The sequence below is a fragment of the Parasteatoda tepidariorum genome, chromosome 6 (genome assembly GCF_043381705.1).
Source record: "Parasteatoda tepidariorum isolate YZ-2023 chromosome 6, CAS_Ptep_4.0, whole genome shotgun sequence".
Classification (NCBI taxonomy): domain Eukaryota; kingdom Metazoa; phylum Arthropoda; class Arachnida; order Araneae; family Theridiidae; genus Parasteatoda; species Parasteatoda tepidariorum.
Window position 1 is genome coordinate 70,496,049 of NC_092209.1, and position 17,286 is coordinate 70,513,334.

Here is a 17,286-nt window from a genome sequence, read left to right on the forward strand (position 1 = left end):
AATATACACAAAAAAAGTGGTTCAATCACGATTAAAATTCAATCTTATCGAATTTCCATGAATTAAGGAACAGTCTTGATGATTCAAGGTTATGACTTAAATGCAAATAATACGCAATAATTAAATTGAATTTCAAAATCAGAAACAAGCGTATTTTTTCCCGAATAAACAAATTTTTTTTTATATTGCATCGCTCAGAGTTTTAATTAGACATTTTCTATTTTCATTATCATTCAATAAAATTTCTACAGCAAAACGAAAAGGTTCAACTACGATTAAAATTCAATCTTTTCAAATTCCCATGCATTAAGGAGCAGTCTTGATGATTCAAGGGTATGACTTAAATGCAAATAATATGTAATAATTAAATTAAATTTCAAAATCAGAAACAAGCGTATTTTTTCCCGAATAAACATATTTTTTTATTATATTGTATCGCTCAGAGTTTTAATTAGACATTTTCTATTTTCATTATCAATCAATAAAATTTACACAGCGAAAAGAAATGGTTCAACTACGATTAAATTTCAATCTTTTCAAATTTCCACGCAATAAGGATCATCGATAGATTCATCGATCAGCTTAGATGAATTAAAAATGTTACGTGCTGCCCTGACACATGAACTAGAAAACGTATAGATCTGATCATTAGACAAAAACGTTAACAGGAGGGTTTTTTTTCTGGTGCACTGTACAAATGGTCTTCCATTAGATACATACATCGATCAGCATATATGAATTAAAAATATTACGTGCTGCCCTGACACATGAACTAGAAAACGTATGGATCCGATCATTAGACCAAAACGTTAACAGGAGGGTTTTTTCTGGTGCACTGTACAAATGGTCTTCCATTAGATACATTCATCGATCAGCATATATTAATTAAAAATATTACGTGCTGCCCTGACACATGAACTAGAAAACGTATGGATCTGATCATTAGACCAAAACGTTAACAGGAGGGTTTTTTTCTGGTGCACTGTACAAATGGTCTTCTATTAGATAGATTCATCGATCAGCATATATGAATTAAAAATATTACGTGCTGCCCTGACTCAGGAACTAGAAAACGTATGGATCCGATCATTAGACCAAAACGTTAACAGGAGGGTTTTTTCTGGTGCACTGTACAAATGGTCTTCCATTAGATACATTCATCGATCAGCTTAGATGAATTAAAAATATTACGTGCTGCCCTGACACATGAACTAGAAAATGTATAGATCCGATCATTAGACCAAAACGTTAACAGGATGGTTTTTTTCTGGTGCACTGTAGAAGTGGTCTTCCATTAGATAGATTCATCGATCAACATACATAAATAAAAAATATTACGACCAGCCCTGACACGTGCACCGTTAGAAAACGTAAAGATCCGATCAATAGATCAGGATGTTATCACTTGATAATTTTTAGAACTCCTTTGGATTTTTCATTAAAACTAAAAGGCAATAAAGTTTTGCGATTTGTACACAAAGAAAAAAAATTCTAGCAAAATAATCGTACTGTATGAAAATGAACCTTTCTGGTGAACACAGATGTTATTCTGTTAAATGAAATCCAAATTTTATGGTATTATAGCAATTCATTTGGTAATTTTCCTTTAATATGGTAAAGGTATCGTCGAAATTCTGCTTTAGAAAATTATACTTAGTATGACTACGCATTTAGAAAAAAATACAAAACTGAATAAATAATAAATTTAAACCAATGAAGGGATTTTTTGATATGCTCTAAGGCTTCAGAACAAATTATATAATTTTACCGCATTTACCAAATTTTATCACTTAGTATAATAACATATTTTATTGTTAATTTTACTAAAACCATTACTAGAATGCTTTTGTAAAAATTACCGAGCTTTTTGTTGTAGCCATTAAGCCAGAAAAACAATAAATGCTATCTCATTCTGGTATTTTTGACTATGTTTTTGTTTTCAGCGTAGTTTAGAGTCAGTAATTTAAAGCTACAGATTTGTAAGTTTTTAGATTTTTAAGAAATTTTATTTTATAACATCTTAAATTGATGAAAATAGATTAGGATGGCGCAAAAATTACTTTAACGCTAATTATACGAAAAATTAAGAGATACTTATAAAGATCTAAAAACAGACAAACGAATACTTACCTTTTAAAAACTGCTGATTGCAGAATTGTATTCGTATAATTTGGTCAAAAAGTCAAATAAGGGATCTAAAATACCGTATGCTTTACATATTAAATTCAGAATAGGCGATGTCCTAATTATTATACCTATCAAAAGATACTACTCAATGAAGTAAATATCCACCATCAGTTTATTTATGAATATTAAAAATTATTAAAAGTATGTTTAGATTTGTCTTCCGCTGTCTCCGCCGCTTTAATAGTTCAGCTTGGTCTGTAAAAGAGAAACCTCATAAATCCGATATTAGCTGCTGAAAAATCTGATACTAGACAATTCAATAAACCACTGGAAAATTCAATAGTAGAAAACTATCTAATCAAGATCAAACCTTTACCTGCGTAAAAACTCGATAGTTAGATTAAAAGTTATTGAGAGTTGCGCACTCTTTTTTTAAGGCTGTTTTTCTTTAAAAGGAAGAAAAAAGAATGCAGGTTTGTTATTTAGACTTGAATGTTGGAATTTCAAGGCTAACGCTTTCAAAAAATTACTTTTTTACTATTTTATAAAGTTTTTTATCTTAAGGTTTTGGATTTGAAAGAGAAGATCTTATGATGTTTCAAGAAAAACACATAAAAAAATATATTACCAAGTCACTATTTTTTTTTTGCCAAGACGCGTTTTTTGTATTCTCGTGGGAAAAAAATTTCTTGGACGCTTAATTTGTGTTTTGTAATTCCCCATTAACTATTAGGACATGTATACTTATTCTATCCACATTAACTTAGGACATGTATATTTGACTCTGATACAAAGGTCAAAGAATCATCTTATGTAAATGGTGATCTACAAATGTATATATTTAAGTGAAAACATATGCTAATAAAAAGTACCTGCGGTTTACAATTCGAGTACAGTAATATTATACCTCAAGCAGACAACTGAAATTTTTCACTCTTTTCAAGGGATACATTAATTTCCTTAAAGTCAATCTTTTAAATGATTCCATTTACATTCAATATAAACTGCCTTAGTCAAAAGTGAACCGGTATGAAATTCGCTAGAAATAAAAGATCTTTGCATCACAAAATTAAAATCCTTTAAAAGATAAGTGATGACTTAGCAAAAACTTATAAAATAATCTTCTATCAAACATTTACAACTTGTGGTTAATTACTAAGTAATTGTATAAACATAAATAATAATGGGAAACTTGGGCATAATTTTTAAAGTTGTAGTTTAAACAGAATTTGGAGGCCTGAAGTTTTGCCCCTTCCTCAAGTTGAACATTTGTTGCCATCTTGAAGTTACTGTGAAAGGGGGTACAACTTTTGGACTTTTTCTCTGGACGAATGAGATGCTTACAATTTTTGTTTGTTCTTAATCTAATAAATCAAAGCCTAAACCAATAGAACTAACAATTAAAAGGTTCTAAAAGTTTATATGCATAAAAATTAGTTTTGTGCAAGGCAAATTACAATTGAATGAAGAAAAATTCGAAACCCATTCGAAGGTGGGTATAAAACATTAGGTGAATAGATGGTTAAGCAACTGTAGAATTGTAAAGTATTAAAACATTTTCTAGAACCTAAAACAGCATAAATTCTCGCAATATTTTTAAAACAAATTCTCATTTTTACACTGCCATTTCTCGAGATCAGTTGAAATCAATCTCATACAATTCTCAAATATTTTTTTTGTTTAAATCACACTGTTTCATATGATATCTAAATTCATATACCATACAAAGTTTTTTTTTAATAATTATTCAGGTAAATAAGAAAAAAAACAATCAATTACTAAAAATTATTTCAGGAAAAATAATTATTAAATGTGACATTTACTATAAAACATTTACTATTTAACATTACTATATTACTATTTAAAAAATAAAACAAAAAGCCTTAAAAATTATTCAATTGAATAATAATATTGAAATTTACTGCTACTAAAATAAATATTAAAATATAAGTATTTTAAAAATAATATGACATAACATAAATATAACTATAAATATAAATCTAGCATAGCAATATTAAATATAAACAACTAAATTAAACAATAAAAAATAAACAATTATTAATAATTTATTTATTTCTTTATTTTTTTCCATGGAACTCATTTCATGTGAAACGAACCAACAGCATTTGATGTTAAGACAGATTTTTTTTGTGCCAAGTAGGGGGGAGTTGGATAAAACGGGATACCATTATTGTTTTTATTTACTACGGAATATCTGTTAAGGAAAACCATAAATTATTTTTTTTGTAGCTACAACATTTATTGAAGCACACAAAAAACATATTTTAAACTAATTTTAATGACTGTGAAATAGAAAAAAAAATTAATTTCCAAACTCTTACGTATACCGTTTTAGCATACCTGGGTTAGATAAAACGGGATAGGGTTTACAATGTTTAATTTTTTGCATATATATAAATATAAAATTATAAATAATGCAAATATATAAATAATATTGTTTATATATAAAAAATCTCACGTCTTTATCCGAGAAATACATTACAATTAGTTCTAAAGAAAGATGTGAAATCCTAGAGTCGAAAATAAAAATATAATTTTCAAAAATACATATAGCTTATATAAATAAGTTGTATAGCTAACATAAAAACATATATATATATATATAGCTAACATAAAAAACTCTATCCCGTTTTATCCAACTCACAAGTGTCCCGTTTTGTCCGACTCCGACACTTTTTGAAACAAACATGGCTGCGGCCAAAATGTGAAAAGAAAATTAGATAGACTGCACATAAAAATATTGGTAAATATTATTTTTGGTAAATATTTTATTCCCATATATGTAGGCAGTACAATGTAAAAAACAACGCATGTAAATGTGGAAAATGGCAAAAAATAGAGTAAAAAAGTTCTGAGACCTACAACTTTCTATCAAATAGGCAAATATCTCGAGGCGGGACGCACCTAGAATGATATAATCACGGTCGAATAACACGTTTCTGTCGTTGTCCTCTAGATAGTTGCAATAGTCTAGTCCCTAAGCGACGTATCCCGTTTTGTCCGACTATCCCGTTTTATCAAACTCTCCCCTACTCGTTGAAAAAACACTAAAATATTTTTTTTTCAATTTCTTTCCGAGTTAAAGACAACGATTATTGGGATATTATAAAATTTGAGACAATTTAACAAAATGGTGTAACTAGAGATAGTGGCTCATAATATCATAATCGTCCATAACATTTTCATATTTTTGCCAATTTATTTAAACTTGGGATCATTAGAGGGAAAAAAGTGAGAAAGTGAGGACTATGTAATTCAATTAATTAAATGCTGTAATCTAAACATAAGTGAAAAAAATTTTCAAACATTTTTTTTAAGACATCTTAAAAATTCTTTTTAATTTTTTTAAAATATTTCAATTTTTTTTTTACAGGGAAATCACAATTTTATACCATTTCAATTTTTCCCTGTGATTTTAAAATTTTTCACCACACACACAAAATATAAAAAGAAATCAAAAGAGTATTTTTTGATTTTAATCTTCAAAACAAAATTAATAAGTTGATTTAGTAAAAACACTTAAGAGTGTTTCAGTATGAAATTAAGTAGAAAAAATAGAAATTAAAAAAGAAAATGAAAATAGTATTTTTTCTTATTGAAAAAATAAAAATTAAGTTTTAGCAGAATGTTTGAAGCACTTCTAATAAAAAAATAACAAAATTCTCCTAGCTCATTTTTCTACGTTTGTCAACATGAAAAATCAAATAATTTGTTGGTCATGAAAGAATGTGAAGTGGTTTCACCAAAAATATTAATGTTGCAGTATAGATGGGAATAAAAGCCAAAATATTCAAAGCTTCAATAGTTTTTTTTTAATATTTTGTTGTAATTTTATTTATTTTTTAACTACAGAAAACAAAAAAAATAAACTTTGATATTTTCTTTATTGTCCGATAAAAAGCATGATAATTATATGTGAGGAAAAAATTAAGATAATTTTTTCTTCACTTAATATTATGTAAAGAAACATTGAGATCTCGGATTTGGCACTTAAAAGTATAAATATTTTGACTGGTTTGATAAAATTTGGAAATATTTTGACTAAAAATCACAATTTAATTTTTAATTGCTGAAAGCTATTTCTAATTTTTTATGTTGAAAACTATAAAATTTATATAATGTAAAAAAAAAATTGTAAACGGGAAGCTTATTATTTCTCTTTAAAAGCATTTCGTAATATTTTTGGGAAATATGTTATTAAAAACTACTATTTTTAATGACAAAACAAAAAAGGAACAGTTTCTTGACTTTTATATTAAAAAATATGGTATTTAACAAAACACGAAAATAAATTGAGGTTGTATAAATTTGTGATTTCCCTGAGAAAAGTTCCTGAAATTCCCAAAATATTTTTCGATAAATTATTTAAAAAAAGTGTGTTTAAAAAAAAACACTTTTAAATACTTATGTACCAGTATTTTAAAAGAATTGCATAGTTCTCACTTTTTTTTCTATCTAATAACACCAAAACTAAGAAAAAAGTTATAGTTTTTACGAACATATGAACTACCTTCACTATAGTTACGCCATTTTATTAACACTAGATTACCAAAGGAAGTCATTTTGACTGCTTTTTAATTTCAATTTGAAAACCAATGGTGCATATAATGACACAATTTCTTAAAATTTTGTGACTCTTTGTACAAAATATAACTTTTTTATTGTTAATATTTGCTAATAACTTTTTATATAACTGTGAATAATTTAAGAAATATTTAAAAATTAACTTTAAAAAACTTTTTTACACATTACTTATTCGTTTTTAATCCAGTCATTTTGATTGCTTATGGGCAATATAGGTATATACTAAGTTTCAGTCTTTCTAGTGTTAAACAGAATCAAATTTCGAAATGGATCCGAAATCGTAGTTTCAGTACAAAAATTTTGTGAAGATTATTTTAGTCCTTTTAGTCCTTTAGTCCTGTGTTCCCCAACCTTTGTATCACCGCGGACCTGTCAGTGTTTGATAATTTTACCACGGTCCACTGGGGGGGGNGGGCGTTGATTGTTTATTTTTAAGATTACTTTGATTTATTAATTTTAATTTAATTGCATTTAAACATGCCTTCAAAATAAAATACAGTTACGCCAAAAAGTGATATAACATTTTAACTTACTAGAACGTTAAATCAATGAGAACCCTGAGCTTGCTTCTTTGCAATTAGACTGTTCCATCTGGGGGTAATCGGAGATAATGACACCCGAAGTGTGTTGCTTATGTCCAGTTTTTTCCGTTGCTTTGTTTTGGTTACTGTTAGTGCAGAAAACCCCTCTTCACACAGATAGGTTGTCGAAAATGGCAAATTGGGATTTAAGTGCTGTGGTGACAATCTCGGGGTATTCTGCCTTGACTTTAATCCAGAACACCGGCAGAGTTGTTGTCTCGAACGTAGTTTTAAGACCGCCATCATTTGCAATCTACATCAGCAGATCTTCTTCTTGCACAGACATGCTAGATTCGCCCGATTTGTTCACAAATGGGACGCAGATCCATTCCGTACCAGATATTTTTAATTTGGGGTATAAACCTAAGAATTTAAATTCAATTTCAATGAAATGGGCTGCCCGGTACCATTTGATCCACGGACAGGTACCGGTCAGCGGACCGGGGGTTGGGGAACACTGTTTTAGTCCTCATATTTATTTAACATGGTGAAAAAGGATTAAAATACGAGATTTCTTTACTTTGATCCGTTTCAAATGAAAATGATCCACGGACTTATTTTTGAACAAACGAGTTTTATTCGAGGATACTTGCAACTGCAGAAGAAGGACAATGATTTTGCCTAACCCTGTGATTTGAATCAAGTTTTAATTAGATACCTGTAAGCGACGTCACATGTGTGTGTCTCGAACTTCATTGGAATGCCTAAATCGAGGAATGCCCCGATTTACCTGTGATGACGTCACTCGCAGGTATCCAATTATGTGCAAAATGTTTTTAATACCCTTAAAATATTTTTAGTGTTACGACTGAACATGCAATTATGAGTTTTTTTTCCAAGATGCAAATTATCAAAAATCAATGCACAATTTTGAAATCTTGGAAATTTTAATGAGCCTAAGTACAGAATAGGACTAAGTACAGAATGAGCCTAAGTACACAGAATAGGAATAAATTTTAAAATACTAAAAGAACTTGATCATAAATGCCTTTTCTTTTCGCAAAACACCGATTTTTTCTTATAATGATGTTTTGAGTTATTTTCAAAATCAGTACAAAATCAGACAATGGCTAAAAATAAGCTAGGATATATATAACATGAATATTTTTCGCCAACTCACATCAGTTATAAAAATAACATATTGTTCGCGAAAAAAGTATTACATTTTTCTGAACACAGAGCTTTTGAAAAAGAACTTAACCTAAAAAGAAATATTCAAAACTATCTCTATATATTACAAAGCAAATTCTGCAAATAATATCCAAATCATAATTTATAAGAAATTATTAAGAAACAAAATGATGATGAAAAAAATAGCATTTTTTCAAAGAAGCTAAGAAAACTAGGTATGCTTGCTGAAAAGTTAATCAATATAGTGGTCATAAATTAATAATGATTTCTGAAAACAATTCATAAAAAATTAAAATAATTAATTATTGAGATATTTCAAATACGCTTTGATTTAAAGCGTATTTAACTGAATGTTCAGTTAATATAATCGTCGTTAAATTCAATATTAATTTAATAAAATTTTTATAAATAATTAAAAAGTAATTAAATAGCTTTTTTAAATACACTTTGACTTAATTAAAATTTTCCATCAATCTAATGGTGATAAGCAAAATTAATAAAACGGTCATAAAACATATTGTTAAATTTATAATAATTTATCAAAACATTTTCATCAGAAATTAAAATAAAATAATTATGTAGATGAACTGCATTTTGATGTATATTAAATATTAACTATCTAAAAACTCTTGATTTTTTATATAAGAAAAACTTTTAGCTGTAGTTTAGAGGTTTCAAGTTCAGTTTGAAAATAACAAGAGGTTTTTATGCTAGATCAACATGATGGTGCTGCTCTGAACGTATCTGAGTGGCTAGAAAAGCAAGATCAGTGCTTTGAGGGTTCTTTCACAGAAAGTCCTCCCACACCTAGAGATGACCGAAGTTCTAAGTCAAAGATGATTATACCTTTAAGTAAAGATCTAAAATTAAGTAATAAGAATTTTATGTCAATAATTGAAGCTGATATAAAAACAATGAACCCTAGAGCACTTTACCTCGATCGATGCATTTATCCCAGTGATCCTGTTTTAGCCGAATTTGCATCTAGAGTGTATAAGGAAAGGATAAACAACTCCCAAAAACTAGAGGAAGATTGGGTTCTATTAACAAAGGCAATAAACTTTAGTGATGGCTACTTTGGAGCTGCGTATTGGAACTCTCACAATAAACACGTTGTTATTTCCCACAAGGGTACATCAAGTCCGGAGGATGTTTTGGCTTTCTTAGATAATCAGGGAAATCCATTAGAAAAATTCTCCTCTCAAATGAGTTCTGCGGCTACTTTTTCTTATTATATTCAAGAGAGTCTTGAATTGCTTAGTGAAAAGTTTCCACAGAATTTGACAATTTCCATAACTGGTCATTCATTCGGAGGCTGGTTAGCACAAATCACTGCTTTTACTACTCAATATCTTGTTCCTGAAAACGAAGAAGATAAAGGAGATTTCTTTTTCGTTCAAAATGACGAAGAAGGCTATCATGCGCATACAGCAGTCTTTGACAGTCCTGGTTGTAAGGACATGTTGTTGAAAATGGAAAGTGACTTTGATGTACGCTATAGTAGTACAGAACATCCATCCACTTTGTTGGATATCACAATTTATCTCTCCGCACCAAATTTAATCAATACTCTTCAATCGCATCTTAATGTTGGCAATTTATATCGCGTGTTTATTGAAGACTTACCTGATGGAACAACTTGTGGTAATTTCCTTCAGTACACAAAAGAGACTCATAACATAGACAAAATTAAAGCTTCAATGACAAAAATAATGAAGGTAAAAGACTGGCCCTTAATGAAAGATTATGACACTTTTACTGAACTAACGAACTGTTCTAGCTATTTCAATCATCCCACAGTTCATTATCACGTGGAAAGTATTGAAAAAGAAGAATGTTGTGCTAATATTTTCACGCGGGCTGAATTCGATTTTCTGATAAAATGCCATACATTAAAACATCTTTCAATGCTGTATATAGCAGACGAATTATTCGTCTTACTTCATCAGAAAACAGAAGGGATGATAAATAAAGATGAAGTTAAAGAAATGGTTCAAGATTTTGAAATAAAAGAGAGAAAAGGTAGTGGCATTATCAAGTGCGCTTCGAAAGAAAAGCTTCAAAAATTGATAATTTATGTCAAGAANGTTAAGAGAAGTAAAGAGATTGTAGAGCTTTTAATATCTCATGGTGCTGATATCGATGCTAAAGAAAACACTGATAGAACACCTTTGTTTTTCGCAAAGAACAAAGAGATAGCCAAGTTTTTAATAAAACGTGGCGCTGATGTTAATGCTAAAAGTAGCGATGGAAATACACCTCTACACGAAGCTTCTAAGAGAAGTAAAGAGATTGTAGAGCTTTTAATATCTCATGGTGCTGATATCGATGCTAAAGAAAACACTGATAGAACACCTTTGTTTTTCGCAAAGAACAAAGAGATAGCCAAGTTTTTAATAAAACGTGGCGCTGATGTTAATGCTAAAAGTAGCGATGGAAATACACCTCTACACGAAGCTTCTAAGAGAAGTAAAGAGATTGTAGAGCTTTTAATATCTCATGGTGCTGATATCGATGCTAAAGAAAACACTGATAGAACACCTTTGTTTTTCGCAAAGAACAAAGAGATAGCCAAGTTTTTAATAAAACGTGGCGCTGATGTTAATGCTAAAAGTAGCGATGGAAATACACCTCTACACGAAGCTTCTAAGAGAAGTAAAGAGATTGTAGAGCTTTTAATATCTCATGGTGCTGATATCGATGCTAAAGAAAACACTGATAGAACACCTTTGTTTTTCGCAAAGAACAAAGAGATGGCCAAGTTTTTAATAAAATGTGGCGCTGATGTTAATGCTAAAAGTAGCGATGGAAGGACACCTCTACACGAAGCTTCTTAGAGAAGTGAAGGAATTGAAGAGCTTTTAATATCACGTGGTGCTGATATTGAACTTAGAGAGATAGGAAGGGTGATTAGAGATATTTCCGGAGAATTTTACGAAGTCGGAGCTAAGGAGATATTTAATTAAGAATGCGTCATCCACTTTTTAGGCACAAAAAGGTATTGATCATATTAAAGCTAAATGTAAATTTTATTTTAAAAATATGTTTTAATTTAAAATTTATTAATGTAAATAGTTGAAAATGCTGTCAGGCATATGATCATTACCTCAGCGAATTTATTTCTGGATATCATAGAATTCCAACGCATATTCTAATGTAAGGATGTGTGTTTAATGAAAAAAGTCAAGTTTATGAAAAATTTGCAGTTTATTTTGCTGATAATTATGTGTTCTTATTTTTACAAATATTATCTATACAATTATATATACAATTATAATATTAAACAATTTTTTAATGTTATTTATTGTAATGCTTTTTTAAACTTTTAAACGTAAATAATTGAGCATGAATTGTATTTCCAGTTTCAATTCGTGAAAATTTGTTTGAGGGGCAACTCATGTCTTAAAATTAAAAATTAAAAGCCAGATTTTTTTAAAGTTTTGAAACATATCTATTTATAATCATGAAAAATACGCAAGTTTCTACAACAACTACTGAATTATAAAAAGAAATTATTTACAGATCTTTTAAGTTAAAATTTGAAAAAAGTCAATCTTAACGATATTTTCGTGTTTTATATAAATAATGTTTTTATATTTACTGTTGTAATTTAATGAAACTGTATTTTTAACCTTGTATTTCTGTTAATTATTTTCTGAAATATTTGTTATTTGACTCATATGAATGAGAGTATATTTTAATTATAAAGCTTCACAATAAACTCTTCGCCCATTAAAATTGATTATTGTTATTTTTAAAATTTTAGTTGTTAATATTTTACTATAGCATTATTTTCCGTTACACCATGAGGTAGCTTTATAATTTCAAACCCTATCCAACAGAGAAAGGAACTCTTTGGTGAAGCAAACTAGCATTCGTTAAGGACTTATGTGTTGATGCAAAAGGGAGGGGGACAAGTATTTTAATATATGCTTCAAAACTTTCTGAGTCCGTATCACTTCGTGTTTGGAAATTTTAATTTTTGGCCAAACAGTATGTAACTTTTAGACCCATCCAGCAGAAAAATCACGTTTTTTTTAATAAAAAGAAAGATAACAATACTATTTGAACTTATGAATACTGTTAAAAATGTTTAAATTCTGTTGAACTATATTTCTCAAATTTTTTAACAACTTTAGTCAGCTTGTCAAGTTGAATCAGACTATCGTGTAAATTAAACTGTCTAAAAGTACTACTGTTCAACTTTAACAGAAGCATGGTTCAATTGAACACCCAATAACCGTTGCCGGACATTTATGCCAGTGGTTCCCAATTTTAAGAGAACTTATTACCATGTTAATTAAACTATCTAAAAATGCAACAGTTCAACTTTACTGGAAGCATGATTCAATTTAACACCTAATTATCATTGCGGGGCATTTATGCCAGTGGTTCCAAATTATAAGAGAACTTACTATTATGTAAATTAAACTATCTAAAAATCCAACTGTTTAACTTCAATGGAAGCATGGTTCAATTGAACACCCAATAAATGTTGAAATGAAGCATGGTTCAATTGAACTTATACTAGTGGCTCCCAAGAGCAAGAGAACTTACTATCGTGTAAATTAAGCCTACTGTAATTACAACAGTTTAACTTTAAGAGAGGCATGGTTCAATTTGATACCTAATTAACGTTGTGAGACAGTGGTTTCCAACTGTTGGAGAACTTACTATTAAGTAAATTAAACTATCTAAAAGTACTTCAGTTTAACTTCAACAGAATCATTCTTTAATTTAACACCTAATTAACGTTTCAATACATTCATACCAGGGATTCTGAACAATGGGAGAACTTATTATCATGTAAATTAAGCTATTTAAAAGTGCAATAGTTCAACTTTAATAGAAGCATAGTTCAATTTAACTCATAATTAACATTGAAGAACATTTATAACAGTCACTCTCCACCGTAGGAGAACTTTCTTTCTTGGATAAAATTTTTATAATTTAAAGAGAGAAATGAAAATTTTCGCTATTCTAAACCAATGAATTGAATAATGACCCATTTTTTACTTCATGTTTTCATACAGTTTAATAATATATTTTGCATAGTTTGCGATTGTTTCTACTTCAATAAAAAATAATAGCTTGCGTGCAATACTACAAAAATGTATTTTTATTGTTTCGAAGTATGAGAATTCGTGCAATTTTAAGTATCACGATTATTTTTTTTTCAGAACTAAAATCGACTCTTCCCAGAGTTAAAGTTTAGAATGCGGTATTAGATAGCAATTTCGTTATCGAAATCAAAACAGTCAATATGATAGAGCTTAAAAATCGAAATTATACTATAGTTGTTGCCTTAAAATTTGAAGCTGATCTCGAAATATTTTTATGCTAGGTGAAAACAATGACTCTGCTGAAGATAAGACAAGAAGTAGAAGAAGACGTCAAAGACCTCTTTATGTGAATATTTTAGATGAAACCTCATCAACTTCAGAAGATGAGTATTCTCTGCCTATGAACGCAATTCCATTCCACGAAGATTTAAAAGTGGTAGATGTACAATTAAGTAATAAAAGCTTCGTATCAGCTATTGAATCCGATTTAAAGAACACCAATTTTATATTAACCACTCTTGATAGATGTATTTATCCTAGTAATAAAACTTTTGCGGAACTTTCATCTAGAGTTTATGATGATTATAAAAATTTTGGGCAACCACTGACACAAGAAAGCGACTGGAACTTGCTAACTACAGCGAAATCCAAAGATGGCTATTTCGGAGCCGCGTATTGGAATCGTAAAATGCAGGCAGTTGTTATTGCTCACAAAGGGACACGCTTAACAAGTCTTTATGATCTCAAAGCAGATTACTCTGGGATCTTGTTAAATCAATACATCCCCCGAATCAGTTCTGCGGCTACTTTTTCTCACAAAATTGCAGTGAAACTAAAAGAACTTGGTAAAAAGTATTCAGCATTTTTGACACTTTCCTTTACTGGTCATTCTTTGGGAGGATGGCTTGCCCAAATTTCAGCTTTCACTACTCAATATCTCACTGTTAAAATCTTTGGAAGCAAACAGATTTTTGTTAAAAGCGAAGAAGAAGCCTATCACACCCATACTGTGGTTTTCGATAGTCCTGGCTGTAAAAATATGTTGTCGAAAATGGAAAACGATTTCCAGACGCGATATAACGATAATCACCATTTAATCTCTCTGTTAGATGTCACAATTTTTCTCTCTGCACCAAATTTCGTCAACACCATTCATTCACATCTAGATAATGGAAATTTATATCGAGTGTTTATAAAAGATTTACATGAAATGACATCTTTATTGTACTACATAACGTATAGTGCGGAAACTCATAAAATGGATAAGATTAAAGATGTGTTTGCTTCTGAAGAAAGCAGTACCACAAAAGAAACAATTATGAAAATTATAGACTGGCCACTAGTAAAAGAAGAAGGGTTATTTAAATTATTTTTCAACAGAGTTATGAGTCGCAATCCCGACGAATATAGACAGTTTTTTCAAATAGCAAACTGTACTAACAATTACAATCCAACTGTGGATGGTTGCAAATATTGTAAAGTATGTTATCAAGTGAAAGAAATAAAAAACGATGGAAGATGTAGTGCTAATGTATTTACCCATGCAGAGTTCCAATTTTTAGTTCGATACCGGAAGTTTTATCAATTTCCCTCACATTTAATAGCCGAACATATGTTTCGCTCACTTGAGCAAAATACGGGAGTAAAAATTACTAAAGATGAAGTAAATAATATATTGAATGAGTTTCAGCTAGAAAAAGGAAAAGGACGAGGTTTTATAGTGTGCAAATCGAATAAACATCTAATAAACTTAATTTTTTTAGTAAAAAATATTTTGTTTTTGTCCCCTTTTATACATAAGAAAATGAGAGAGGAATTAAAGAACAATAGTAATATAAATTTATATAAAAATCAGTCTGATGAGTATCTTCGACCACTTGAATCTATCGAGCTGAAGAAGGCAACAATGCAAAATCTCATCGACTTTTTAGAAAACACTAACTTACAATTCCTACAGCAAATATTTGAAATGCATCGCTTATTAGGAGTAAAAAAAATACATGAAGTTCTTGAGAGCGCAAACAGTGAATATAAAATTGAAAATACGATTTTTCTAAGTCTGGAACAACTTATTGAGTTAGAATGTTCTTTTACGCTTGTAGGATTTTTGAAAACCTTACACGAAGCAACGCCTGTCTTATTTGTGGTTGAATGTGATACTGAACCGAGTAAAGCTGCTGCATTATTTAAGGATTTATTTAATGTCTTAAGAAATAATCATAAAATTAAGTTTATTTTAGTTTCCCAAAAGTGCAAAGATTTAAAATTTTGTTTAGAAGATAGCAATAGTTTTTATTGTGAAAAGAAGGATGATTCAAACATTAAACTTGCTGATTTAACAGATAATTCTCAAAATCAACTTTTAGAAAGGAAAGTTTATTTCCAAGGGGATGAGACACGTTTAGATACATTCATAACTGAGGAAACAAAGCATCTAATAGATGAAGAAATATTATTTAAGCTGATCAACAACGAAACAATAGCCATAGATGAAAAGTTTCTTGACTTAGGTGATCTGGAAAGTTACTATATTGAAAGAAAATTTTGTCGCCATGTAAAAATTAAAAATCTTATCAAAGAGGAAAAATCCAGATTTTTTATTACTTATAGCAATCAAATTGATAAATCAAAACTTAAACAATGTCAGGATATAGTGTTGATTTCTGATACGGACAATGATTTTAATAAATTGTGTAATGAACATGAAAATTATAGAGTTCATTGGTTAAAAGAAGAAGATAACCAATTTGAATGGCGAAAGTCTCATGGCAATCTATCAAATTTGCGTAAATTTATAGATATGGACAATGCGTCGGAATACCATGATGTGAATGGTGATGTAGTAGTTATAAGTTCAGCAGCGGGAGAGGGTAATTCTACTGTATTGAGTAGGCTAGCACAGATTATAAAAGAACGTGATAATTCTCTTTGGGTTGTAAAAATTAACTTAAAAGCTCATGCATCAAAACTAGAAAGTGAAAACTGTTTTAATGACCAAGGCAACATCTTTAATGTTCTCTTTAGCTTCGCAGATCTAAATACACCTTTGGAGAAAAAATTATTGACCCATTATGGAAGAATTGCTTTGCTACTTGATGGATTTGAAAACATTGCTGTTAAAGATAGAGGTAAATTATTGAAAGCTTTTAAAGATTCAAAAATTGAAAAACTCTTTATAACTACGCGTCCACACATGAAAGAGGAACTAGAAGATGCATTCGGCGTGTTATCGTATTCCCTGAAACCATTTTCTGAAAATGACCAGGAAACATTTTTGAGCAATTATTGGAGTAAAACTCCTAGTTGCAGTTTAAGGATAGGGGAATGTATTTATGCCAAAAAATTAATTGATTCTGTGTCTCAACTTATTTCTGATGAGAAAAAAGAATTTACTGGAATACCATTACATACAAGAATTCTTGCAGAAGCTTTTGAAAATAAATATAAAACGTTTTGTAATAGCCCTCATCAAAATAAAGTCAACTTACCTAATTATATGAATATAGTTGAGTTTTTTCCAATTTTTGTAAAAAGGAAGTTTGAGATGAGCTTTCATTTGGCAAGAATTCCTGGAGACTATAAAAAGATTCTCTTCGACGATTTTCATAAAAAACAAAACTTATTAGCACTATATACGCTTTTTAGTGAAAATGATTTAACACAACTTCTTTCAAGGAACAAAATTGAAGAAACATTAAATTATAAGTTTCAATGGGAAGAAGGTTTTATTAGTGAGATTGTCGATGGTAAGCCGCTGTTCACCCATATTAGTTTCGCCA

At 29.6% G+C, this 17,286-nt stretch overlaps 1 protein-coding gene across 1 annotated transcript in view; it reads left to right on the forward strand.

Moving 5' to 3' along the window:
- The window catches only part of LOC110283343 (uncharacterized), a 62,088-nt gene extending 49,902 nt beyond the window's left edge, over positions 1-12,186 (forward strand). Inside the window, exon 6 of the mRNA XM_071181838.1 lies at positions 9,159-12,186. Within this exon, the coding sequence (XP_071037939.1) occupies positions 9,159-11,281 (2,123 nt within the window). The 3' untranslated portion in view covers positions 11,282-12,186. The remainder of the gene's footprint in view (positions 1-9,158) is intronic.
- Positions 12,187-17,286: the final 5,100 nt, after the last annotated feature.